Source organism: Pezoporus occidentalis, unplaced genomic scaffold (genome assembly GCF_034315485.1).
Source record: "Pezoporus occidentalis ecotype Australia unplaced genomic scaffold, CSIRO_AGI_Poc_V1 ctg208, whole genome shotgun sequence".
Lineage (NCBI taxonomy): Eukaryota > Metazoa > Chordata > Aves > Psittaciformes > Psittacidae > Pezoporus > Pezoporus occidentalis.
Genome location: NW_026913943.1, coordinates 1,209,779 through 1,237,664, shown reverse-complemented (window position 1 = coordinate 1,237,664; position 27,886 = coordinate 1,209,779). Strand labels below are relative to the sequence as shown.

The following is a 27,886-nucleotide window of genomic DNA, read 5'->3' as shown; positions in this document are numbered from 1 at the left end:
TGAGGCAAAATAAGTTGATTTCAAATTGGAGAGGGTGCATACAAATGACTCAGCTGACATGCAGCAATCTGATTTACATCTCTCCAATTCAAGGTTAGAGACTAAGAAAGCCTTTACTGACAGTAAGTGCAGTGGATACTATTGGAAGTTCTGCTCTGGGGCAAATAGACTAGATGAGGAACTGGGTCTGAGCTTTTCTGAAGTCTGACTGAGCTCAAAGTAAAATTCATTGGTTATTTCTTCTCTATTTCCTTTCCATTCTGAATTCACAGTGTTTATCAAATATGCAGTACTACACTGTGGACATTTACTGCAGGGGCTGACTACAGAAGGTCAAGTGCATGACAGAGTTTTTGCTGCTAATGGACATCCGGCTATTGTCCAAATCAGACACTGACAAACCCCACTGCTGAGAGATTTTCAGGCAGAGGCTTCCTGACAAGCTCATAGCTTCCACTGCCATTACTAATACCTTCCTCCTTCCCCAGGTTTCATGATGGCCTTGAGACAAGGAAGCTTCATGAATACAATTGGCATTTGCATGGATCAGTTCATCTGTCCAGAATCAATCACTCACATTAGAGCAAGATCGATGCTCAGAATGATGAACATCAAAGTCCTATAGCCCTCCAAGCAGCGCTTGGTCAGGGCTGCCTCTTGCCTGAGCAATTAACAGCAGTATTACAGCTGAAATCAGAGAACACAAAAGCAAGCTGATCTCCTCTTGGGGGGATCAGCACTCTCTTTTCCCCTAGAAGGTCTTCTGTTGTTGTCTGATGCCTGTTGCACTTCCAAAGGTTGACAGAAAGGACAGCAGGGGCTGTGCACAGGCAGAAAAGGTTAGGATATTTTGGGTTTGGAGCTTATTTTTTCAACCTGCATAATTTATGGAAGAGAAACTGGCAGTGCAGCAGGCACAGAATGGGAGTTGTACTGTTGGCCACCACTGAAGGTCTGGTCTACTGGCTTTGCATCATGCTCATTTTGTTCCTTTTCCAATTTGAAGCTGGTTTATCTAATTCATAACATGCATAAATTGCCTCCCAGACCAGTGCTGCCAATGGCAATGCAACCTTTAGTCACCTGGAAAGTGTCCTCCTTTGTATATCTTCCCATATCCAGCCAAAGGGAGGCAAAGCACGTGGGGAGAAGTGACGTCTTCCATCACACCAACAGACGTGGTTGGAAGGGGGGGGAGTGGAAAAACATTCAGGCATGGAGATCTCCTACAGAGTGAACCTGCTCAAGGTCTGCCAGCGTTGCCTGACAAACGAGCTTCATTGTCCATATCATCTCCAGTTTATTTAGGATGGAAAGTTTTGTCTGCCTTGTTTGGTGTGCACACAGGAGCTGCCTTGGCTGTGGGTATGAAGCCTCTATCCCTTTTAAAATGTATTTTATTATGACAGCTATATAATGGCTGAAACTGGAGGGACATGGGATGTGTTTCATCTTCCTTTTCAACACTATAGCTAGACAGGTAAAAGCAGCGTGAATGGTGCCTCATACTGGATATTCTTCCCTTACCCTTTTGAAACCTTACATGTAGACACAGGGTAATTATATTGCAACTGATTATACCATAGTGCTACCTGGTGTGACACCTAATTGGAAGAGCAGGAAGAGCACATGGATCTTGCGTAAACAGCCCTTTCCATAGCAGCCGTCTTTGCTCTGTGTTAGAGCCATAGCATTCAGTGTAATTCTTCTGTTAACCCAAGGCTGTCACCTGAACAATTGTATTAATTAGGAAAATCATGAAGAGATGTAGATGTGCATATTTATGTGGACTCTGAAGTGCCTTGGTAGAAACGTGAAAGGATCTAAGACGATGTGTATAATTGCATGCGGTGTCCACATGATTCTCATTTATACTGCTCTTGTACTGGAGCTTTCAGTCTTTCCCATGGGCTTTAAATTTACTATTGAATAGCAGGAAATAGCCTCTAAGCTGTGCTATATATCTTTTCTGAACCTTTCAAGACTCACTCTGGAAGCAGGAGAGTAAATGTGATGTTCCCTTCCAGTCTCACAGGAGCATCTAGATGTTCCTATCTAAATGCAAACAGCTACTGTGTATGGAGGTGTGATCCAGATGATGATTCCATTTATCTTCTGCCTCTGCCACCACAACATTAACCATGAAGCACCTCTGCACCCTCAAGACAGCAGATGAGCAACAGTGCCCGACTGCCTTTGTAACTTTTGGCAGAGAAATACTGACATTAAAATTCTTTGCATTCAAGCATAGCTTCCTACAGTTAACCAAGATCATATGAATCCAGGTAGTATCTCTGTAGCCAAAACCCTTTCAAATAGCAGAAGCCTTATCCCAAAAAGGAGATAAATACTCGGTGTGGGGTTTACATTTCTAGTGGGTCTCTGTGAGAATATACAGACAAATTGAGTTCAATTGGCTGAAGACAAGAGTTACAGGGTTAGAAAATCACAGTTAGGAGTTTGCCCCTCTTCACTTCCCACCGGTGCAGATGCTTTTGAATAAAAACATCCATCCTGGGGTTAACAGGCTTTAACAAAAAGCTCTTAAATATATACCTCCATGCTAAGTGCTCCGTGCAGACATATCCTCATTAAAGCCCTCAAGCCAAAGCTATAAATCACCTAATAAGGTGTGCTGTGGTGCATTAGCCTCAGGATGATCTCATTTCACATCTAACGTGTTGAGAGCTGGCTGCTAGCCACAGAATTGAGACAGCATCCTTTATTAGGGCTTGATAACTCTTACAGATGTGCATGGCAGTGTTTGAGAAAGCAGAGTTAAGGGCTCTTCATGTTCATGAGAGGATGCTTTCATTGGGCTTTGTTTTGGAAATAAGAGTGCTGTTTCACACTCAGAACACAAACATGACTTAGAGCTTCAAGAAATTCATTTAGGAGGAAAGCTTAAGAGAGATAATGAAGGCACAGCTTGATTAAGCTTGATTAAAAGGAACCTAATGGTCTACTAAAGGTGATGTATGCTTCAGTGCTCACTCATACTGAGGAGCATTTACTCACATGTGTCAAGATCTTGAAGTCCATGTCATTAATCACTGAGGTCAGCCTCTAAGAGAAAGATGGATGACTGAAATTCAGCACATTCGCAGGTAAATGCTTCTCATAGTGAATGAATGATGCAAAAAATCACCTGAATGAGAAAGAACTGAGGTGACATGAGAGCATTTCACCAGGGGTAATGAGATGGAAGTATTGGACAATATTGAGCACTTGGGATTTTTAAATCTAGATTGGACAAAATGCTTATAAAAATAGCCAAAGGGTTATTCTTACGCTATGGACCACATTGGATGAATTAAGCATAAATCATCATGACCGGAACATCTCTAGGATATCAGTCTGTTCTCTGCAGTGCAGGGATAGCTTGTGATTCTCCAAGATTTCCTTCAACCCAGGACAATGCATTGCATTGAAGATCAAGCCCAGATGTTTGATGGATGCTGGAGAAGGTCAGGTTCAGGCTAGGAACAAAGCACCATCCTGTGATGGTGATCTCTATCTACTGAAACCAACTGCCAAAGGGTAAGGTGGATTCTCCAGTACCAGAGAGCTTTAAATTGAGACCAGATGACTGGACTTGCCTGGGGAAACTCCTTGCTTTGTGTTGCTGCAGAATAGATGATACCTACCTTTTGTGACTTGAAACTTGTAATGCTCCTAGATCTGAATCCTTTGGTTCAAACTCTTCTACTCCTCTATCAGCTCAGCCCTGAGCTCTCACAGCTGTGAGAGCAGTGAAGGTCAGCAAGCTGGACAGGGACTTGGATGATCAAATGGATTTCTTCTGGTGGCTCAGGCTTGGCTCCCTGCCCCTCTCCAAATCCAATCCAGCTTGTCACTACACAAAACAAAAGCTAGAAAGGAAAATGAGGCAGACAATAATTGTGGCTGTCAAACATCTGCTGGTGCTGGAAGTAGGGAGAGAGAGAAGAGGAGCCTCTTTCTATCAGCTGGTATTTGCTGCCAGTCCTCCAGTAAGCTGGAAATTCAGGATGGATTTCTGTGTGTTTATCTGCAACCTGACGTTAAGCAAATTGAGTTAACATCAGAATAGATTGTGTTGCCAGTTTAGTGGATGCAATGCAGAAACTCTCTCCGTGCAGACTATAATTAAAATGGTGAAGGAGGAAGATAAATCTGAGGTGGAATAAGAGAAGGAGAGTCAATAAGTGTCAAGTAAAAACTCCACCGTGCCCCAACATGGTATGAAGGACGCCAGGTGAAGCACGGACATCCTGGGTGTAGCCTTATTTTAGCTGTGTAGAGGTAAAATTCCCAAATCAAAGGCATGAGCCCTAAAAGCAAAGGCGAGAGAGGGAGACTTAAGTGATAGTGAGGAGGCTGAGGTTGTTCCTAAGCTGGAAAGAGCTCAGAATACTGAGAAATTCAGAGTTATGACATTAGTGGAAGGTGGTGGGATCACCAGCCAGTGGTTGCAATCAGCAATCCCTGGGAAGAGCAGGTTGTGCCTCTCTGAGACTAAATCCCATCCTTTGGACAGCAGAGCCCAAAGTGCAGCAGAGAGACTGAAATCCTCCAATGGCATAAAGTTCCTGCTGATTGGTGAGCACAGAGGAGCAATAGAAAGCCCAGGAGCACATGAAAGTTTCCTGGCATGGGACCACTGACACCCTTTCTCCTTGTAGGAGGATCCTCAGAGCAACCTGCCATCAGGATCCCACCTCTTCCTTGAAGGGTAGTGGGGGTGTGTGTGTAAAGTGGCAGATAAGAGGTGTGCTCGAGCTAACCCAGCTCAAATCTGCTCTCAAGATCTTCCCCTCAAATGCTTTCCTCCTGCAACATGGAGGTTTTTGGCAGTTTGAGATGTGAACTTTGATCTTGCCAGCAAGGGTTAGCAGCTTCCCAAGCCTCCATCCCTTATAGCTGTCTCCTACACACATCTCCTGCCCACTCTCCATCGAGCTGCACTGTGCAGATAAGCTGCCAGGTAGTGTGGCCTCAGCATACACGAAATAAATGTCCGTTCTGGACAGAAAATGGTTGTTCTGCAGAAGTTGCAGCACTAATTTTATCACGATTACATGTTCTGGAGGAACCACCGAGATTATCAAAGCAAAGGAGGAAAGTTGCCTAAAATGGGTAAGTCAAATTGCTATAATAAATCCTCTGTCACCTGACGAGATACTTTGCTAAAGGTTGCAAACACTGAAATATTTAAAGAAAACACTGTTTTACAAGGAATTATTGCCTTGACTGCGTGTGAATCTAATTGGGAAATCTGTCATCTTGTTTCTGACATTTGTTCTGCGGAGGGAAGGGAAAAAAAAACCTGTTAAAAACTGCACAAAGATAAGCAGTGGTAAATTTACCAACCCAGCATTCTTCAGTGAAATGCTATAATAAGAAGGAAACAAGGGTAGAGAAGAACACAAACTTCTTATGTAAGTTATATCTCCATGCTGTTCCGTAGGATGCTCCAGCCACAAGTCAAACCTATGTGACCACGAGTCCTACTTGCCAAGAGCATTTTAGTCTTCTATTAAGGGGGAAAGCTCCTTTGCTTCTCAAGCATAGCGGCAGAGTGAAGATCCTCCTGTATGAAGACAAAGAAGACAAACAGTAAAATAAAGCTGATAAGTTTTAAGGAGGTTGTAGGGAAGATAAGCCCTTCTCTAGAATCTCACATCCATCACAAAGTCGATTTAATGCTTCTTTAAGGCTCTACCTTGAGCACTACAGTGGTGCTGCCCTTATGACTGGGTGAAATATCTGCTATAACACAGAGCATTATATCTGCATCCGGGTTGGGGTAAGCTTCACCAGAACCTCAGGAAGGGCACAGCACCTGCTGGGAAGAGGGTTAGTGGTGGGGGAAGAGGCCCAGTTATTAAAGCTTTTATTGAGGAGGACCTGAAGGAGACATTATCCCCCCTTCCAGTGTCTGCTTTAGTGGAGGACTGTTCACAGGGAAAGCTCCTGTTGCCCTCAGCTGCAGGGCTTTCTGATGGAAAGCTCCCAGCAAACCTTCTCAGGAGGGGAGACTGCAAATGAAAGAGGGTTTAAGCATAAAACCTCACATTTCCACAGGTTGCATCCCTCTCTTCCTTTCACCCCAGCCTTGGGCAAGTGGCTCACTTTCAAAAGACTCCTTAGCAGGAAGTTATCAGGAATTACACATGGTTTAAACTTCAAGCATATTCCTGAGATGCCACAGTGAGCAAATACAGGTTAAAAGGCCATTTAATTACCCAAGGAAGAGCCAGGAGGAGTCAGAGTCTCACAGCTCCTTGTTCATTCATTGTCAGGGAAATAATAAGTGTTAGATTCACATCCAAGATGGGATGAAGGCTGAGGAACATCTCTGCCTGAACTTCTTTATTACTGCAGCCTGGGTAATTTGGCTTAAGTCATGGCTCTTCATGCTTTCATTAAGTTCCTCTTCAGTGCAAATGACCTTAATAATCATGATACTGGGCATGCATCAGCATTGCTGATGTACAGAAATCAAAGCCTTGTGAGGCTTCTATGACAAAGCGGGCAGGACGGGAAGCACAAGTGGGCTGTCTTAAAAGAAGGGATGTTACGCTGTTCATGTCCAGTGAACCTGCCATGATCAGATCCCAGCTCCAGCTAGCAGTTCCCCTGTTTGCAAGTCCCCAGCTATTCATTTCCATGAGCTGTGTCCAGCTGGACCCTGGGAGTTCCAGTGACAAGCTCCGAGTTGTTTCCATTTTGATACAGGATAAATGACTTTGTGATGTCCTTCTGCTTCTGATGAGAGCAGGTGCCTCAGCTGAAGCTCACTAACTAACTAGTTTTGTAGTAATCACTTCAAACCTTGGTTAGCCAATGGAGTGATTACCAAACACTGCCAGGGTGCATGATTCACGTCAGGCAAAGCAAACACATTATACCTCCCTGTCTGTTGCTATTCAGGAGAAGTTATGAGCAGCCAGTTGATGATCGGTCCTTCACCTACCATCAGACGTCTTGGTGTGTGTATGTTCTGTTTTTCACATCTGAGTTTGCTTTCTTTCCCCCTAAATATGCTGGAACACACCTGCAAAGGCAGGCTATCGGCATGGAAAGACAGAAAATGTGTTTTCAGGCTGCTGAAGTAGAAATCAGGAGTATTTTGAAAAGCAAGACAGAGCCCTTCTCTCTGCTACATTAACAGCAGCAGTAATCTCAGCTAACGCACAGCCATGTGCTTTCGGAAGTGGGAGGTTTGGATACTTTAGGTGGGTTCATTACTCCAAAGAAATTCCATTTAGTCGACCAGCCTTGGTTGTGGTTTGAAACGTGGCATTAGAAACACAAATATATCCATCTCTGCCAAGCTTTATCTCCCAGTCTCTCTGAGGAGAGCATTTATGATTCCCTGAAGCAGAAAATGAAAAGGTGAAACCAGAGCTGCAGGAATGAGGTTTTAAGAAGCAAAACAAAACCTCGTCTGAAATCGATGTGATTTTGCAATTGCACACAAAGGAAACGTTCTGAGCGTAAGGAAGTAAATAAAAAGTAAAATACGTGTGTTCTAAATGTTGGTCTCAAAAATAAGAGTCTCATAAAAGCTACCAACATCCAAGTGAGACTTGCTGGTCACTGTAATGGAGCTTTTTTCAGTAAACAGCTGGCTTTTGTAGTGTAGTGCAAGGAAAGATATCAGTGCTTCTTCTTCAGTGCTGTTATCAACTCGCATTTGAGGCTCTACAGAACACAGTGTGCCAGCAAAATGTGCCCAGTACTCCCAGGGAAAAGAAATTGTGCAAGTATTGATAGAGCATTTCAAAAGAATGAATTGAAACACGTTAAGTACAAGACATCATAGCTGATTAAAGGAAAACCAGCGTAATATTTGCTCTTCACACAGCAAGACGTGCACAGTGCCAAGAAGGAGACGTATTCTACCCATTAACCAAACACTTGCTAGCATTAGCAAGCCTGCTAATGAGACTGGCTCACTTGAGCACCGAAGCAAATTTGACTGTTGAATTTAATAATGATGCTCTTATGTTCCACAGATTAGCACATGCGCACAGAGATTGTTTTTAATATTTCCTCTTTTTTTGGGGGGGGGGAGAGGGGGTCTGCTTCTCATTAAAAGCAAAGCAATAAATTGCAGTGAATTTGTCTGCAGACTTCATTTCCTAACAGGAGCAAAGGCTGCGAGTCATTTCCATTAGAAGACAGCTAAAGTGCTAGCAGAGGCCATGAACAAGAACACATAGAGAAAACACTTCAGTCATATTATGCTGCGGATATTATAGCCATGGGAAGGACTGCTTCTAGCTTGCTTGTCAGAGCAGGAGGTACAAATGCAAGGGGCAATAGGCTGACTCCCATGGTCCCAGATCCACAAGGACTATTTAAAACTGAGGTTCAAACTTGATATTAAGACGCATTTAACAAGAGGGTGGTCAAACACTGGAACAGGCTTCCTGTAGAGAAGCTGTTAATACCCCAAGCATGTCAGTGTTAAAGATGTGTTTGGACAATGCCCTTAATAATATGCTTTCATTTTGATCAACCCAAAAGTGGTCAGGCAGCGGGAGTAGATGATTGTTACGGTCCCTCCTGAAATACTCCTGCTCTGTTCTGTTCTGCTCTGCTCTAAAATTCTCCTTTAGGACAACAATAAGGTCTAAATGGGTGTCTACATGGCCCTCATGCTTTATGTCCCCTCTGTGTGAGCCTGCAGGTGGGTAGAATTACCTGCAAGCTGTACTGTAGGAAGGGCACCAGCTCACACCATTAACACCCCACAGCTGATGTGGTCATGATTGCAGGCTACATTCCTTCCCTCCTGGGGAGGATTAAACTTGGTTTCAAAGATGAGAGAATAGTGAAGATACCATCTGATCCTCATGGACACTGTTGGTTCCTAAGCAGAAGACCAGTTCTGCGAGCACACAACCACCTCTTTATCAACACGCTGGACAAAGTGGGTGGTTATCAGCATGGACAAACCTGCCTTGTTTTCCTCACTTGTTCTTTGTGAGGATGCCATCCTTGCCTGCAATACTTTGTGTGTGGCGATTCTCACTAAGCACTTCATGTTGTGGAAGTGCATTGCTGCAGATTTAAGCTATTTGAAGTATCCTTAATGCAACCCCAACACAGGATTCTTTACAGGTCTTTTTAATACCTGGAACTTCTTTTTCTTCCCAGTTTATTTTCATTCTTTGGAAGAGCTTTTATTGTTGCTTCTATTTGGTAGTGACAAGAGGTTTAACACTAAAAAAACCCACTGACGTGTTTTGTTCTAAGCAGCTTATAGACTTGTTCCCCTGAGAGTGATGCCCTAAACAAGAGATTGTACCATCAGGCTGGTTGAGGAATGGATTTGTGTCACAGGTAGTAGAGGATGTGTGAAAACCTTCCTGGCCTGCACTGAAACAACTCTAATCTTACAAGTCTTTCTGACTCCACAGTTTCTAAGGAATGGTTTGGCTCACCAAAAATACTGTCATTCAGCTTTGAGGGTTTCTCAAACAGCATGAAGGAAACACTTGCTTATGGTTATATCGGATGCTGGGGAATGCTCTTGCTTTTAAGCTCAGTCTTTTCATTGGAGAGCACTTGTAAGTCAACAGTCATCTTCCTACTCTTCTCCTTGGAGAGAGCAGCAAGCTCTGGATTTGGATCAGAGAACATGCAGTATTTCACCAAACACTTGATCACACCAAGTTGCTGCCATTATCGCTCCCAACCCTGCAACATGTCCCCAAGCTTGTAAATATTTGTCATCAGAGCTCAGGAGCTTCGTGTTTAATAAAGCTCCTCTCCTTATTTAATAGAGGCTGTTCTATTCAATGTTTTCACTGTGTTTGCAAGTGCAGAATGAGTGATCTGGCAGAAAACCAAACAAGTTTGCAGGCTTGAGACGCTGCCTGCTGCTCACCTCAGTAACCCCAAAGTGAAGAATGAATCATGAAGTACCTCACCTCATCACCGTTGACTTCACCAGCTCCGGTCCTCAGCCCACAGACCACGTTTCTGAAGGTGCCAGCACCAGTGCCATCTGCGTTTCAGTTTTGGAGCTCCTTGGCAGCATGGACATGCTTAGAGGAGGATATTTATGTACTCTGAGGAATTATGGTGATCTTTCCTTAGAAGAGAGCTGGGAAGGGTTGCATGCTCCCTACTAATCAATGATGATGGTCTCTCCACTGCAACAGTAGATAACAAGTAATATTCATGGAAAATCAGTCTTCCCCTGTCAGATCTGGACTCTCTGTGTGCTGTGCGTGGTCCCATCAGGATGGCCACGTAATGCAGAGTACCAGAACCATTTACTGAAGTGCTGCCTATGGATCAGGTGCATAACACAGAAAATCGTGAGAATTCAGAGAAAGACCTTCGTCTGAGCTACAGCTTTGGAAAATCACCTGCTGTTCAAAATACAGCATCTCACATTTCTCCCAACAGATGTAAGCACAAGGCAACAGAAGAAAGACCCCTTCTGAAGAAAATATGTTGCTTGGGCATCATCTCATTGAAAACAAAGCACCCTAATTAAATGAAAATGCATCTAAGTATCGCCTATTACAGCCTATCAGGTAAAACCATCTATGCAAACAATTCCAAACACAATACAGAGAAGTACTCTGCTTTAAAATGGGGAAAATGTGCACATACAAATGTCTTCCTACACATATTCTCCAGTTAACCACTGGTTGCCTCAAATGCTTCTCCTGTTTCATCCCTTGGATGCAATTCTTTGGAAAGGATTTGCTTTGCAGCTGGAATCCTGCCATTGTCCCCTTCCTTTCAATATGATGGTGAAATCCTCTTCAAATGTCACTTGAATCTGTCTCAGAGACTCAGGGTGCTGGTTAGAGACTATGAGAAAAGCAGAGTGTGGGCAAAATGATTTTAATAAATGACTCCTCTTTAAACGTAATGGACCCAAAAAGGCTTATAGAATCAGAGCTCCAGGACGCGTCCTGTCTGCTCAGTACCATTTGTGCTGCTGAAGATGAATTGAGTACAGGAAAAGGAGGAGGGACAGGGGTGGTGGTGAACAAGGGCACCAATAGGTCTCTCCCACCAAGTACTGGAAAGTTACAGACCTCTTCATCGTCAATGAACTGAGTGAAAAGCACTTTGAATACTTGCCATGGAGGCACATCCCAGCAGCGCAAAGGGCTCACTGGTTTTAATGGTCATTTAGCCTAGTTTACCCCAGTTTACCCCAGTTCAACCCAGTACAGCACAGTTTAGCCCACCCAAGCAGAGCCCAGCTCAGTTTAACCCACTTCAACCCATTTTAGCCCTGCTCACACCAGTCCAAACCACTTTAACCCAGTTCAACCCAGTTCAGCACTGTTTAGCCTGTCCAGCCCACTTTAGCCCACTGAACACTAGTCTGGTCCAATTCACACCAGCCCAGCCCAGTTTAGCCTTGTCCAGCCCACTTTAGCCCACCAAGCGGAGCCCAGCTCAGTTTAACCCACTTCAGCCCACTTTAGCCCTGTTCACACCAGTCCAAACCACTTTAGCCCAGTTTAGCCTGGTTTAGCCCACCTCAGCCCAGCCCAGCCCACTTTAGCCCAGTTCAGCACTGTTTAGCCTTGTCCAGTCCACTTTAGCCCCTTGAAGCCTAGTTTGGTCCAATTCACACCAGTCCAGCCCAGTTTAGCCCAGTCCAGCCCAGTTTAGCCCACCAAGCAGAGCCCAGCTCAGTTTAACCCACTTCAGCCCACTTTAGCCCTGTTCACACCAGTCCAAACCACTTTAGCCCAGTTTAGCCTGGTTTAGCCCACTTCAGCCCAGCCCAGCCCACTTTAGCCCAGTTCAGCACTGTTTAGCCTGTCCAGCCCACTTTAGCCCCTTGAAGCCTAGTTTGGTCCAATTCACACCAGTCCAGCCCACTTCAGCCCAGTTCAGCCCAGTTTAGCCCACCAAGCAGAGCCCAGCACAGTTTAACCCACTTCAGCCCACTTTAGCCCTGTTCACACCAGTCCAAACCACTTTAGCCCAGTTTAGCCTGGTTCAGCCCACTTCAGCCCAGCACAGCACAGTTTAGTCCACCCAAGCAGGGCCCGGCTCAGTTTAACCCACTTCAGCCCACTTTAGCCCTGTTCAGGCCAGTCCAAACCACTTTAGCCCAGTTCAGCACTGTTTAGCCTTGTCCAGCCCACTTTAGCCCCTTGAAGCCTAGTTTGGTCCAATTCACACCAGTCCAGCCCACTTTAGCCCACCCAAGCAGAGCCCAGCTCAGTTTAACCCACTTCAGCCCACTTTAGCCCTGTTCAGACCAGTCCAAACCACTTTAGCCCAGTTTAGCCTGGTTTAGCCCACCTCAGCCCAGCCCAGCCCACTTTAGCCCAGTTCAGCGCTGTATAGCCTGTCCAGCCCACTTTAGCCCCTTGAAGCCTAGTTTGGTCCAATTCACACCAGTCCAGCCCACTTCAGCCCAGTTCAGCCCAGTTTAGCCCACCAAGCAGAGCCCAGCACAGTTTAACCCACTTCAGCCCACTTTAGCCCTGTTCACACCAGTCCAAACCACTTTAGCCCAGTTTAGCCTGGTTTAGCCCACTTCAGCCCAGCCCAGCCCACTTTAGCCCAGTTCAGCACTGTTTAGCCTTGTCCAGTCCACTTTAGCCCCTTGAAGCCTAGTTTGGTCCAATTCACACCAGTCCAGCCCACTTCAGCCCAGTTCAGCCCAGTTTAGCCCACCAAGCAGAGCCCAGCACAGTTTAACCCACTTCAGCCCACTTTAGCCCTGTTCACACCAGTCCAAACCACTTTAGCCCAGTTTAGCCTGGTTCAGCCCACTTCAGCCCAGCCCAGCACAGTTTAGCCCACCCAAGCAGAGCCCGGCTCAGTTTAACCCACTTCAGCCCACTTTAGCCCTGTTCACACCAGTCCAAACCACTTTAACCCAGTTCAACCCAATTCAGCACTGTTTAGCCTTGTCCAGCCCACTTTAGCCCACTGAAGCCTAGTCTGGTCCAATTCACACCAGCCCAGCCCAATTTAGCCCAGTCCAGCCCAGTTTAGCCCACCCAAGTAGAGCCCAGCTCAGTTTAACCCACTTCAGCCCACTTTAGCCCTGTTCACACCAGTCCAAACCACTTTAGACCAGTTTAGCCCAGTTTAGCCCGGTTTAGCCCACTTCAGCCCAGCCCAGCCCACTTTAGCCCAGTTCAGCACTGTTTAGCCTGTCCAGCCCACTTTAGCCCACTGAAGCCTAGTTTGGTCCACACCAGTCCAGCCCAGTTTAGCCCGGTTTAGCCCACTTCAGCCCAGTCCAGCACAGATTAGCCCACCAAAGCAGAGCCCGGCTCAGTTTAACCCACTTCAGCCCACTTTAGCCCTGTTCACACCAGTCCAAACCACTTTAACCCAGTTCAACCCAGTTCAGCACTGTTTAGCCTTGTCCAGTCCACTTTAGCCCACTGAAGCCTAGTTTGGTCCAATTCACACCAGCCCAGCCCAGTTTAGCCCAGTCCACCCCAGTTTAGACCATCCAAGCGGAGCCCAGCTCACTTTAACCCACTTCAGCCCACTTCAGCCCTGTTCAGACCAGTCCAAACCACTTTAGCCCAGTTTAGCCCGGTTTAGCCCACTTCAGCCCAGTCCAGCACAGATTAGCCCACCAAAGCAGAGCCCGGCTCAGTTTAACCCACTTCAGCCCACTTTAGCCCTGTTCACACCAGTCCAAACTACTTCAGCCCAGTTCAACCCAATTCAGCACTGTTTAGCCTGTCCAGCCCACTTTAGCCCCTTGAAGCCTAGTTTGGTCCAATTCACACCAGTCCAGCCCAGTTTAGCCCACCCAAGCAGAGCCCAGCTCAGTTTAACCCACTTCAGCCCACTTTAGCCCTGTTCACACCAGTCCAAACCACTTTAGCCCAGTTTAGCCCGGTTTAGCCCACTTCAGCCCAGCACAGCACAGTTTAGCCCAGTTCAGCACTGTTTAGCCTTGTCCAGCCCACTTTAGCCCACTGAAGCCTAGCTTGGTCCAATTCACATCAGCCCAGCCCAATTTAGCCCAGTCCAGCCCAGTTTAGCCCATACAAGCAGAGCCCAGCTCAGTTTAACCCACTTCAGCCCACTTTAGGCCTGTTCACACCAGTCCAAACCACTTTAGCCCAGTTTAGCCTGGTTTAGCCCACTTCAGCCCAGCCCAGCCCACTTTAGCCCAGTTCAGCACTGTTTAGCCTTGTCCAGCCCACTTTACCCCACTGAAGCCTAGTTTGGCCTAATTCACACCAGTCCAGCCCAGTTTAGGCCACTCCAGGCCAGCCCATCTTAGCACAGTTGAGTTTAGCCAATTCAGCACAGTTTAGCCCAGCTCAGACCACTTCAGCCTAATTTAACCCAGTTCACCCCAGTTGAGGCCAGTCCAGCCCAGTTTAGCCCACCCAAGCAGAGCCCAGCTCAGTTTAACCCAGTGCAACCCACTTTAGCCCTGTTCAGACCAGTCCAACCCATTTTAGCCCTGTTTATCCCAGTTCAGCCCAGCCCAGCCCACTTTAACCCAGTTCAGCACTGTTTAGCCTTGTCTAGCTCACTTTAGCCCACTCAAGCCTAGTTTGGTCCAAAAGAAGTTAAGTCCTTCAGTTGAAAAAAGGAATCCCATTCAATGAAGTCCTTCAGGTAGGAAATGAGCTTCTACATTGCCAGAAAGATCATCTGAAAACCAAACGATGCTGCTGGTACAAACAGTGGTGTATGTGAGACGTTGCCATTAAAGATTCAGATTAGCCATTCCTGTTCAGTGCAGGGGAAACAGTACTCTCGTGTCTGTAGAGAGGAGTAGATGGGTTTATTCAGAGGAGAGTAAGTTCTGTGTAAAGATACACAGAGTATTAGAAGTACTGGGCAAAAATCAAGGCTTTAATAACGCTTTGTCTACCAGACTGGCAGTGCAGTAAGTTTGCTCTGTGGCTATTGAGAAGAGCTGATTTGAAGTCATGGGATAGAAAAGCAGTCTTCTTTCCCAACCAGGCTGTAAATAGCCAAGCGATGTTCATTTAAGGTAGTGATGAGCAAATCCAGCCCCTGTCCTGTGCTTTCTCCTCCAAGAGGGTTTCCAGGAGGCAGAGTGGGCTGTCAGCGCATCATGATGGTAGGGAATAAAGCAGGCTGCTCAGTAATGACCAACTGGGAAGATCTTCATGCATCTCTGCCTCAGGCAATTCAGCATTATGACAACAGATGGGACTGTAATTACAGCCCGTTTGAGAGATGTATAAAGCACTGATTTCAAAGGCATTGACTTTTCTTCCTTGTAAGCAGAATAACAAAGGGAAACAAAAGCACCTCAACCTCGCTGGGATTCCTGCCGCCTGGCTTTCACAGCATATTCTGCAGGCAAAGTGAAAACGTTCGGCTTCAGCCAGCCAAACTGTGAATGTAATTGAACACAGTAACTGTCTTCCAGTCAGAAGCTGAGCTGAAGGATGCTTTCTGTGAACTTCGAAAATGCTTCAAACAAATGCAAGCCAATCATTAAAAACAAGGAAAAAAATATCCCTGCTGCATGCGGAGCTCCCTGGAGAAGCAAAGATTGGAAACCAACCCCATGGCCATGGCCAGGGCTCATGAGGTGGAGGAGTGGTAGATCTGTAGTCAGTGTACTCGGGAGCTTTGAGCAGTGAGCAGCAGAAAATTGATCCATTTATTTCTATGGCAACATGAATAACTCAGGACTACACCAGAGCCCAAATCTCAGCTGGATTTGAAAACTCCAAGTGATGAGCAACCACTCTCACCCAGCAAGCTCAATGGTTTTCTTTAAAGGGGAAATAGAGCTCTTACATTTCCTTTTTCTCAAAACTCATGATGTTAAATAGATCCTTGGAAGAAAACACAGTGTAACCTTCAGCAGGGGCTCGATTGAGTCTTGGGAGCCACAGCTTCACTCACCACAACTGCCAGCGCTGTAGCTTGCTGGGATGAGCATCTTCACAGCATGGCCATCCTGCACTTTGGGGCTTCTTGTGGGGATGAGGAATGGACATGACTCACAGTCCCAACTGGCTGTTTAACCAAGAACATACTTCTCTCCTTGTCAGTGCCTCGGGCTCCCATTCTTGAAGAGTAAAAATATCCTTCACCACTTAGGAAGACTTCGAAGCACCAAGGAGTCAGCTTCCAGCCTGGCAGCCTTGCCTGCTTTTCAGTGCTGATCTCATCAGTTTTGACCTTAGTCCTCTTGTGATTATGAAAAGTCTGGGTCTAATCCTTAACACACAATCAATTTTTAAGGAAATGGCTCCAGAAACAAACTGGGAGCAAACCAGATATCTGCTCCTTCTCTGTTTCTGTGCCCATTGGAGTTTGAAAGGTACCTTTGTTGCACTACTCCGGTCCTTCTAATCAGAGGCAATCCAACCTTTAGGGCCTCAGTTCCAACACAGCCCTCTAGTTTAAGCCAGGCTTGGAACTGAGTCTATCACTGAGATGGTTTACGCACTATGAGTGTGTGAGTTCCTCCCTCGCCAGCAATCACTCTGTTCCTTGCTGCCAGGTTCAACAGGAGAAGCTGCTACAAGTTCCCCAGAGCTCCTCCTTCTAAAAATATTGATCCAAAATCATCCTTTCTGCTTCAGCTGAGTTTTGACAAGGCAGCTGAAGAACCACAGGAGGGGCTTCCCGTGCAACCTGTCTCACACATATGCACTGGTTTAACATGTATTGCTACCATTACGTTTGTCAGCAGTTTCATCATCATTCAACACAACGGTAGGAAATGTACCCTTCAGGAATCGTGTTGTGACACTGAATTTCTGTATGCGACAAGGATGGCAAAATAAAGAGACTTGTATCCAAGTTAGGGCTCTCTGAGAGGTGGTTTTACATGGAGAGGAGAACAAAATAAAGTAATGCAGGCTGAGGCTTTTAGCTTAATATTCAATCTCTGCCCTCTCTAAAACCTCAACACAAAAATGTTAAAGCTATATTGATTATACACCTATAAAATACTACATGCAGCAAAAAGGAGACATCTGATAGAATTACAAACCAGATACTGTCACATCACTGCTGTGTGCTTGTCCTCCACACACCTCATCTACCTCATACATTGATGATCCTCATTACAACACATCCGAGCCACCAACCTTCACACATGAAGCTGCAGGTCTGCCTGTGTTGATGGGTATCTACCCGAACACTCATGTACTAGGAGTTATTTTTCCTCCCATGTTTATTCTGTGGTTGGTGTAACTGATCTTTGGTCTCCAACCAGGGGCATTAGCCATTAAAAGCATGATAACAGGCAGTGCTCTCAAATAGCTTTTGTGTTGGCTCCATTCAGCCCTGAAATGGAACGTCGATGTTGACTTGAGTGGGTAAAGAACTCACCCAGCATTAAGAGGTTTGTAAACCCTCCCTCTGTTACAGCACAGATCCTGGTAAGGTGCTTATTTGTGCTGTTTTCTTTGGGGAAACTCAGGAATCACAGTGTTTTCTCAGCAACTTTTTAATATGCAAAAGATAATAAAAGGCTAATAAAATATAGGAAGGCAAATCATTAAATTAGCCCTATTTTCATTCAAGCTGATATTCACAGTGGGGCTATCGCATCGCACTTTGCTTGGCGTGTTTTCAAAGAAGATAATCAAACTCTCCTGTTTATCATTCCCAACTCTATTTCTGTCAGATGACTCTCCCTATTGTCATGGCAAGAGCAGACTGGAGCCTTAGTTCAATTTAGTGGTACATGACCGTAAATACATCAGCAGATTGAATTAGAAAGCGACATGCCAAGAGCAGCTTTCTCCTTCTCTTCTCTTCTTCTATTTTTTTTTGCCTTCACACATCTGACTCAATTACAGATCTCTAATTGAAAAGCCTCAGCACTGGATTAAGATCATATACATTATTACAAAGCACGATGCCCTGTGCATGCTGATGGAAAGGGACTGGGGAGCCCAGCGCTGTGTTAAACACACATCCACTGCTCTCATCACCCTTCCCCACAAGCCGAGGAGCAAAGGGGCTTAGGAGACGCCGGTATGGGTGTCGATACAAGTGATATCAGGAAGCTGCAGGTTGGAGGAGGAAGGCTCTGTATGACTTTTAATTCACTTGTTGCATTTAAAGGGTAAAACAGTTCAGCCCCTTCCTGCCCTGCAGAACCTAGGTGAAATCCATGGGAGTTTAGGAAGGAGGAAACCCACCAAGTTTAGCCTGACAGCCTGGATATTAAGCCCTGCATCTTCCCACTGGCTAAGAATTTTAGGGCCGGATCCGTAGTCAATTCCCGCATTGGATTTCAGCTCCGGTTCTCCAGGGAGAGGCAGGATGCGGAGCGCGACCCTGTCTCTAGGTCTTCCCTAATGCTCAACACCAAGGAGCGTTAAGATGGATGTGATGGAGCTGCAGGTCCCTATCACTGTCCCTGAAGGAGCCCGCACGCTGCGGGGAGGGGGCTCGCGTCGTGGGAGCCCGCAGGAGTCTTTAAAAGCACTTCTCGGAGCTGGAAGGGAGGTAGATGAGGGGAGGCGATGCAGGTCTCCTGGGAGACCCCTTTCCCCCTTTTCCGCGGGCACAGGGAGGGCTCCCAGCCCCTCGCAGGAGCAGCCGCTCTCCTCTCACTGCGCACACCCCGCACCCGGGGCGTGGGGCCGGAGCCGAACCAGGTAAGGGGTCCTTGAGCTTGGGAAGGGGGCACGGGCATTGGAAGGGGATGCAGAGCATCCCTGCTGCCTCCAGCACCGACGGCTCCCCACCTCCAGCCCAACTTCCCGCAGACACCCCAGGGTGTCCCCTCGAGGGCTCCGTGTCCCCCCCCCGCCTCCAGCTCCCATCACCGGAGGCAGCCCCAGCCGGGAGCCCCGTCCCTCCCCTCGGGGGGCGGCCGCCGTCCCCGCCCGCCGCCGGAGGGAAGCGGAGGAGCACGGGGAGCGCTCCTGGCTCGGGGCAGCCCGGGCTGGGGTGGGGGGGCTGCAGCCGGAGCGGGGCCAAGAGGAGACCCTGGGGCTGCAGGTAAATCGTGGCCGGGGGAGAGCGGAGCAGCGAGTGGGGCCGGGGGAGACTGAGGGGGGTGATGGGGTGTGGGGAAGCGGAAAGGATGGTTCAAGCTAGGGCTTTGCAAAGGGCATCCCGCTTTTAAAGGGGTCTCCGGGATGAATAAGGCACCGGAGCGGTCCTTGCTCCCCCGAAGCAAAGCGGCCATCCCCAGTTTGCCCATCTTAAGGGGTTTTGCCGTTGGAGAGCTGAGTGAGCCCGTCCTGGCCGGAGGGATGGCAAGGGGGAACCCGCTGATGCGGTGTTGAAAGCAGGACGATCCTCGGTGGTGCTGGGAAAGCAGGAGGAAGGAGGGATTGAGCCCCACCGCCACCCGGCAAGCGGCAGAGCCCCGAATACTGCCCCGATTGGCGTCTGGAGCTGAGTGCCCGGAGCTCTGTTCTGCTAAAACACGGTGGGGGGGGAAGTGCAGGGGTGTGCGGCCGGGTGGTCAGCAAGAAGTGGATGGTCGCGGTCAAAGCGGAGTCCTGGGGGTCACCGTGGGGCTGGGCTGGGTGTAGCATCCTGTATCCCTGTGCCCTGTCAGCTCCTAGTACCACAGAGCCAGGCACAGGGTATACACTGTGCCCGGAGGGCTGCACAGAGAACAGCCCTACTCAGCTGTTTTAAACTTGTAGGCTTGCCTTGGGGTAAACCAGAGCCTTCTTATAGATCTGGGGGGGGAGGAGACACGCAGGTTACACCAGGCAGCCGGTACTTAGGGTGCTGGATCCGTCTCGCAATGCTTGTGTTGGGAATCCCAGCTCCTGGGTGATCCTGTGACCAGGACTCTGCGGCCGGAGTGGATCTGCACTGCTGGTGTGGGGTGCACCCAAGGGGTCTCACACCCTGGGAGGTCCTCTCGAGGCTCCTCGTCTTGAGCTGCTTCATTTCTTACAGCAAGAGGAGCTTCGACTGAGCTTAACCTGGGGCTCTCCTGTCTCTCCCTAAGCCAAGGGACCTGTGGGTGCTTCAGCCTGGAAGCCAGACACAGCCGGTATCGAAACACTCCTTGATTAAACCGTCTTTGAATCCATCACATCCCTGAAATCAATTGATGCCAATGGATTGCAGAGGAGAGAGGGGAGGAAGAGAAACACTTTGGTGAGATCCCTGGTGATGCGCCGGTGGAGCAGTTGGAGTTTAGCACCTGCCCGGTGCCAGCACGGAGATGTTGGGCTCCACACTTTCCTCTGGCTGAAGCTGCTTAAATCAACTGCTTTGGGAGCAAAACCAGAAGCAAGTGCTTTACAGGACTGTGTGTGACAGGAACAGCTCGGTCAAAGTGAGTAAACTCTGAGCATAACAGAGCCTGAAATGCTTTTTTGGGGGGCAAAAAAGTATTTAACAAATACATAACAGAAGCTAAAGTGGTTTATGGATTGCTTTTTCCAAACTAAAAGCTAGGACCAGGTTATCGGGTGGCATCTCTGCAGAGTGCTCTAGGAAACACTGGGCTGTTTGGAGCAGGGTGGTAACAAAGCATTGCCGACTTGAAAACACAGTTCCTAAAGATGAGCTAAAAAGGTGCTAAAAATGGCAAGGTATTATTTAACTTTGACTTCAGCTGATCAGTGTTTTAGTACCAACAGAGCCAGTCAAAGCGGAAAAGCAATTTAGTGCAGGAAAGTTGTTTTGTTGTGTCTTCTGTGGAGGAATTCAATCACTCCTCGTTTTTTGAGTGAGAAACACCCTGAGAAATAACACATAACAGACTTTAACCAGGGGAAAGTTCACATCTGAACTGAGTCCTTTTGCCTTTTTATCCCAGGTGGTGAAATAGGGATGGGAGTGGGGAAACCTAGGGATTTTGTATATGAAATGATGAGATTTCTGTGTGCTCTCAGGGAACTTCTGGGTTAGTACAAGAACGTTATTGTAACTGTAAGAAGCTGATCAGGTCTTGGCATGATGCTGCCTTTCCCTCCTCTTCACACCAGCTTTGCCTAAGTGTTTGCACTACTTCAGAGCTGCTCTGCCAGGTTCCACCAACTTCCACAGCATCACCTCCCTCCTCTCCCCATCCATCAGCAGTTGCTCTCCCTCGCCCTTGGCTCTGCCTGGTGCATCCATGCAGACCACAGCATGCGGTCCCATGGGCTGTAGCTGAAGAAGCAGGTGATGAACACCCATCCCCAAAAGGGCAGATCCACTAAAGCACCAGGAGAGTTTTCCTTTGCTTCATTACAGCAAATTACTCCACTAACACATTGCAGCCAATTCCATGGGACTGGGGGAAAACCACACAGTTCTGCTGCTGTTAGGTACTTCTTGGATACTTACCCAGGTGCTTTGCTTCCCTTCACTACCTAGGACATCTGTTTTAAAAGCACATAGGTCTGGATTATCATTTTGTCTATTCCTGCTGGTTATTCTGCACCTGGAAGTAATAACCTGCAGTTCTGCTCTCATAATTCTCTTCACAGCAATTATATTTGATGCTGCATAAGAGAGAGTTATAATTCCAGTGGTAAACAGGGGGTGAGATCAAATCTTGGCTCATAAAACTGGGTTTCCTTATGTAATTCCTTCTTGATCCCAGCTATACTCTGATGCAATGCACTTCACAGGGTTATTTTTGCTTTGCTATTGTCACCACAAGCAGGAATAATTTCCACCTTGATCTGTCTGGGCAGTTTTAAGGTTTGTCCTTTATGTTGTGATGATGCTTCAGTCACTGATGTGCTGCCTTGTGCTGTCAGCTGGATACCTGCTTTTGTGCCCAGCAAAAGGATGTTTGTGCTGGATACCTGCTGTAGAGAAGTTCTCACAAAAGCTAAATACCTTCTTCAGCTCTGTGCCATAACATCTCTGCTGTTTCTTCTCTCAGTTCTTGGGCAGGGACGCAGGCAGTCAGATATGTTCACTGCAGTGGAGGCCTCTGTTTTATAGCTCTGTAAAAAGAGAACTTGGAATCATACTAGTGATTACTCTGGATCTCTGTTCTTAGCTCCTTAGCTTGTCCTTTCTCCTTTGTGTGTTTGAAGCAGAAAGCACATCATTTATGGAGTACACCAGTGTGACATCTTGGAGATGAAACACCAAAGGGAAAAAAAGCTAGATGAGAGAAAGTCCCCTAGAGGTGTTTCTTCTAGTTAATCCATCAATTCTGAATACCCAAACAAGTGTCTAAGCTATCAGTCAGCATGCCTTAATTATATTTAGTCATCCTTTGTTGAGGTTTATGGTCATTAACTGCTGCAGTGGTAATGTAAGTGCAGGTAAAATTGTGCTGGTGAGGGGCAAGCTACCAGCTAGACAGAGGGAAAAACCCTCTCTGCTCATCAAACAGCCAGCAAAGCATGCTTTTGGAGCTGTTTGGGTTTTGTTGTTGCCAGAATGTATCCCAAAATACCAGTGGCTACAAGGTAGAGGCAATGAGTGGATAAAGCACTGAACAGGGGACTCAGCTTCAGATCTGGATGACTTTGAGCACATCGCATCCCCAGCTAATGTATGGGAAACGCTCAGATGATGGAAGCTCTTTGCTGGTGCTGCCAACTTGCAGGCTGTCCCTGAAGAAAGAGACTGAAGGCTTTCCCTGAGAGCCTTAGGGAATGCATTTCCTTCTGAATGCACCCACTATGGAAGGTTGAAAAGCTCATTAAATGGAGCAAAAAATCTGACAGCAAAGGTTAATGTTTGCAAGAAGCCAAGAGAAGAACCCCAAATACCAAGGAAGCTGACTGACAAACTGCTGAAGTGTCACTGGGGACAGCACAGCAGCAGAACAGACCATGGCAGCTGCTGTCAAAGGAAGATGGAATTGCTGTCGCCTCCATGGAAAGCACACAAAGATCCCTCAAGAAAAACCCTTGAGTGCATCAGGAATGCCAGCAATGGGTGGCTGGAAGAGCCTGAGGCTCTTTGCAAGTAGGCATTTTGTGCTGTAGGTTATCTTTAGGGTGAGAAGAAGGCATCCAAATGAAAGAACTCTTCTTCCTCACTTTCCTGCCCCTTTCTCATCTCCACCTTCAAGCCAGCATTTGTTTGAGCTTTGGCAGCTCCCTCAGCTTTTCCATCCCAGCCACCCTGGGTTTCTGATTTCTCTGGTACATCTCCTCCCAGCCACAGAGCTACATGTGAGACACCTACTTCCCATCTGCCCAGTTCCAAATCAGAACAGCATATTTGTGATTACTACTGGTAGCTGGAGGAACTTCTACTCTCACCCACTGCAGTGCAGAAAGCACAGCAACCAGCCCGTGGAGGTGTTTGCATTCCTCTTGGAAATAAGAAGTCTTTTGCATGCTTACATGATGCAGAACCTTGCTTGTGCTTCAAAGGCACGGGTGCAGTGTGGGCTGGGTGGGCTTGAATCCAGACACATGCACCTATATTATTATGGAAATCTAACTATCAAGTGATGGGTATAAAAGTTGCTGGGCACATATGATTCTATGATGCTGCTTGAGCACCTTCACCATGGTCTTCTGGCCAGACTAGGGAAAGATCTCAGGCCAGATTGGTGTCTTGAATCTCCACTCTTTCATACCAGATGCTTTCAACTTTTTATAGCAGAAAGCTTCTTAAACACCTACTTAGACCATGTTGAGACAAAGAATGTAAAATTATTCCTGTGATTCAAGCATGCCACGAAAGAGAGAGCTGGGAAATTTCAAACCCTTTTCAGATTGTCTAATGGAACATATTCTATCACGAAATCTGTTCAGCTGTGTCCTGAGGCTGCCCACTGCAGTTTGGGTTTCTTGAAGAAGAAAGGTGTTTCTTAGACAAAAAAGCACACTTCAGGATAAGAGGAGATTCAGAAACACCGACAGAGGAACAGTCTTGAGACATGGAAAAGAAACAGCTTGCTCCTTGCCACTGCAGTCTCCACAGCTGTGTGCATGTGGCCTGACCTGATGGCGAAGTGGTCCCAGACACGGTCCTTTCAGCTCTGGAGTTCATTGGTGCTCTTTATTAGGGTTATGGAGGGGTTTGTTTCTTCACCTACGCAGCTGCCAGTGTCCCCTGGGGGTTCTCAATCGGCTCTGCCAGGCAGTTAAGTGGCATCTGAAGATATCAAACTGAGACTGTTTCTATGTAAACAGGGAGACCTGTGAAACATCTCAGTGGAGCTTCAGATACGAAGAGCTGGGAACTATCTTTGGGTTTGGGTTCTGGGTTTCCTGGCAGGACGCATGCTGTGTTACAGCCTCCCATCTTCACAGTTACACCCGGCCCTGACCCCAGTGCATGCAGCTTGTGAAAATTAAACAGACACCACCATCGACTGGGATGAGCACTTGGGCTGTCTTGTGCAATTCCTTTTTCAGGCATTGGTCTCATCACATGTGCTAACTGCATAATTCAGACACAAATTCAGACTAGAGATAGACAGTTACAGTATGGCTTCATTTAAGAACTTAGTCTGCTTTGAATTCACTCTTTCTTTTTCCTTTTTATTTTTCTTTCTAGGAACAAGATGCCCATGAAGTTTAATCTCTCTTAGCCTTAAAAGAGAAAACTGAGGAGTAAAAATTATGGATCCTTTATACTTTTCCAACACAGTTAGCACAGAAGCCGGTTCCAGCGACGTGAATTCCTCCCTGCTGACCAACGTGACAGAGAACGGGACGCTCTCAGAGCAGCCCTCATTCAAATACATCCACAAAGTCCTGATTCCCATCTGTTACCTCCTTGTATGTGCAGTTGGACTCAGTGGCAACACGTTGGTCATCTATGTGGTTTTGCGCTATGCCAAGATGAAAACCGTCACCAACATATACATCTTGAATTTAGCTGTCGCTGATGTACTCTTCATGCTGGGCCTGCCCTTCCTGGCCACCCAGAATGCCATCTCCTATTGGCCCTTTGGCTCCTTTTTGTGCCGACTGGTGATGACTGTAGATGGCATTAACCAATTCACTAGTATATTTTGTTTGACTGTGATGAGCATGGACCGCTACCTGGCAGTAGTTCATCCCATCAAATCAACCAAGTGGAGACGGCCCAGGGTAGCCAAGCTCATCAGTGTGACTGTCTGGACCTTCTCATTCTTGGTGGTGCTTCCAGTCATCATCTTTTCGGATGTGCAGGAAGACTTTCACACCTGCAACATGAACTGGCCGGAGCCTGTCAACATCTGGTCAGCAGCGTTCATCATTTATACATCGGTCCTTGGTTTCTTTGGTCCTTTGTTGGTGATCTGTCTCTGCTATTTGCTGATCGTGATTAAAGTCAAGTCGTCAGGGATCCGAGTTGGGTCTACGAGGCGCAGGAGATCAGAAAGGAAGGTGACCAGGATGGTGGTGATCATTGTGGTGGTCTTTGTGTTTTGCTGGCTCCCGTTTTACATGATGAACATTGTAAATTTGATATTTATACTGCCGGAAGACCCCGTGTTGGTTGGGGTGTACTTCTTTGTGGTGGTCCTGTCCTATGCAAACAGCTGTGCCAACCCCATTCTTTATGGATTCCTTTCTGACAACTTCAAGCAGAGTTTTCAGAAAGTCCTTTGCCTCCGAAAGGGCAATGGTGTAGAGGATGGTGACCCCATTGAACACAGGCAAGAGAACAGCAGCCGCTTGCAGGAATCAATGCTAACCCAGAGAAATATTGAATTCAATGGACATATGCAGACTAGCAAGGTCTAAGGGCATGGCTGGGTACTGAAAAGCACTTCTAAACCTAGAGAACTTGTGAAATTAAAGGAAAAATGAATTCATAGCAAAGCTAAAATCTGGAGACCCACAGGCTCAAATGAATGTACATAGACTTCTCTCCCTATGCCAGCTAAGAGCGTTATGGGCTATCCTGGGCTGTGCGAAACTCTTATGGTGTTCTGGCTAAGGCAGACGTGTGTTACCACTTTCTGTACTCTAGAGAACTGATTTACTGGTACACACTTTCAGCTCTGTACTGCTGAACACAAAACACTAGAGAACACTAAACCTGGTTTAACTACCTTGTTAAGCTGAGTTTATGGCTGGTTTGCACTGCTGATCATTTGAGCCGATCAGCTCAAAGCAGAAAACAGCTCAGATAATATCTTTGGAAGTCTTCAAGGGGATCTCTTAGAAGAAAAACACTACTTCTTAAGAGGAAGTTTCGTACAAAAAAGGCCACAGCACTGATCTTAAAGTTGTGTATAAGCCAGGGTTATAAAGTGCTGTGTCAGACACTTACATTGTTTTACTGTCTCTAACCCATATAAGAGACTCATAGCATTCAGGAATCTTTCAAACACAATAAAAAAGAGTATAAAAGCAAGACTAGGAAAACATTGTTGAAAGGATTCCATGTATTCATAATACTGTCACAACCAAACCGCCTATAAAATGTAATGTGACCACTTCATCATTATGTAAGTGACGATGATTGTGAAGTCCTGGAAAGCTGTTGTGTATATTTATTGGTTCTGGATGTAAGTATGGACATGAATATAAACTGTATTTTCAGAAATTAAACAAGTTCAATCCCCTGCTGACTATCCTTTTCATGGCTTTGCTAAGCCCTGCCAGGCACTGAGCAAAAGAGATGTAGTGCAGTCTTTGATGCTCAAATCACAGTAAAGGCAAGACAGTTTAGTATGGTAGGGCCAAGTACAGAGACCGTGGGGCTCTGTCCTGTTCAGACACCTAAAGGAAAGTCACTGTGCCTCATGGTGCTTGGGAGCTTAGTAGATACACAGAGATCTAATGACTAATGTGAGACAGTATAGCTGGATGAGGGGAGCAAGGAACAGCGTCCAGACCCGATTCCTGCATCTGATCTCAACCAAGCAACTTGCAAGGCATCTCATCTGTCTTTCCAACTTTTGGTGACCTTCTATAGCATCTCTAAGGGATGTGGCTGAGCCCCCAGCAGTAAATACCAGCCTGGTATTTGTACAAGCAAGGCAGCTTATTTAAATAACACTGAATAGAGTAGGATACTGACATGGTTCCCCTCCTCACCCAGAGTGCAGCCTTGGGGTGACTAAAGTGAGAGGCCCTGTGTTGAAATTACTGGAGATTTGGGGGTCAGCAGCCTTCAAAAACGAGATCCAGGCTGCAGTCCTCTCCTCCCTTATAACATTGCAAAGGCTCCTCAAGTTCAGCAGAGAAGCCTGAAGATGCTGTTTCAAAGCCAAGTTACCATTAACAGCTAGACCACAGTGGCTTGTTTCCATGAGTCCTTTAGGACTGAGCACTTCAGGACTGCCTGGGAGTGGAGACCTTCTCTTCTTCTCTTAACTGTCCTCAGGAGCTTGTAGTTCTCAGTCCAAACCCCATGCTGCCATGCAGGACCCAATCTATGTTGGGTCATGTGTGCCATAAGGTGCTGAAAACAGGGCTAATTTGTTAAAACATATGGCACTATGGTTCTCCTTAAAATGCTCTGCAGAAGCCACTAAATCCTGCCCTGAGGACCAAGCACACCAGGCAGGGCAATAGCCTAAGCTGAAAATACTCAGGCCTTGAAACTGCTTACTCCTGATGCAACTATTTAGCGTGAGCTCATAGGATGGACCAATTCCTACAGAAGTTCTTGCTCCTACCTGCTGTTGCTGTGTATATATGCACCATTTTCCTCGTCACGCCATCATATGTGGCAACACTCATGCTAGAGTAAGAGTGCAAGAACTCATCAGATATAAAAAGAGACAAATGTAGGATGTATTCAGAACCCGATCCTTGGCTTGGGCCATTAGTAGGCACATTCAGGCTTCTCACAGAAGGAGGCTGCAGCCCACCTTCCATACACCTGCACTACACCACGGCCCGTAATCCAAACTCACAGCACCACCAGCTCTACATTGATTAATTAAGTCATGCGATATCTATTATTTCCGGAGTTATCAGGCTGTTCCAGGCATAAATCAACTCCCTTATCAGTTCTTGAGACATGTGGAGTAATTGGCGCGGGCCTTTATGTCATCTCTGCCAACTCCATCTGCGCCCAGTTGATTAGCCAGGAGTTCTTCTCCAGCCACAGAATTAGAAAAACCCCA

The 27,886-nt window shown here is 46.8% G+C and overlaps 1 protein-coding gene across 3 annotated transcripts; it reads left to right on the top strand.

Moving 5' to 3' along the window:
• Positions 1 to 18,369: 18,369 nt before the first annotated feature.
• Positions 18,370 to 26,374, top strand: SSTR5 (somatostatin receptor 5). 3 transcript variants are annotated; one of them, XM_062619030.1, is made up of 2 exons: positions 18,370 to 18,581; positions 24,370 to 26,374. In XM_062619030.1, the coding sequence occupies exon 2, from the start codon at positions 24,435 to 24,437 to the stop codon at positions 25,545 to 25,547; it is 1,113 nt and encodes a 370-aa protein (XP_062475014.1). In that variant the 5' UTR covers positions 18,370 to 18,581; positions 24,370 to 24,434; the 3' UTR covers positions 25,548 to 26,374. The 3 variants fall into 3 exon arrangements, with proteins under 3 accessions (XP_062475014.1, XP_062475012.1, XP_062475013.1); XM_062619028.1 differs by lacking the exon at positions 18,370 to 18,581 and adding an exon at positions 18,767 to 18,927; XM_062619029.1 differs by lacking the exon at positions 18,370 to 18,581 and adding an exon at positions 19,611 to 20,233.
• Positions 26,375 to 27,886: the final 1,512 nt, after the last annotated feature.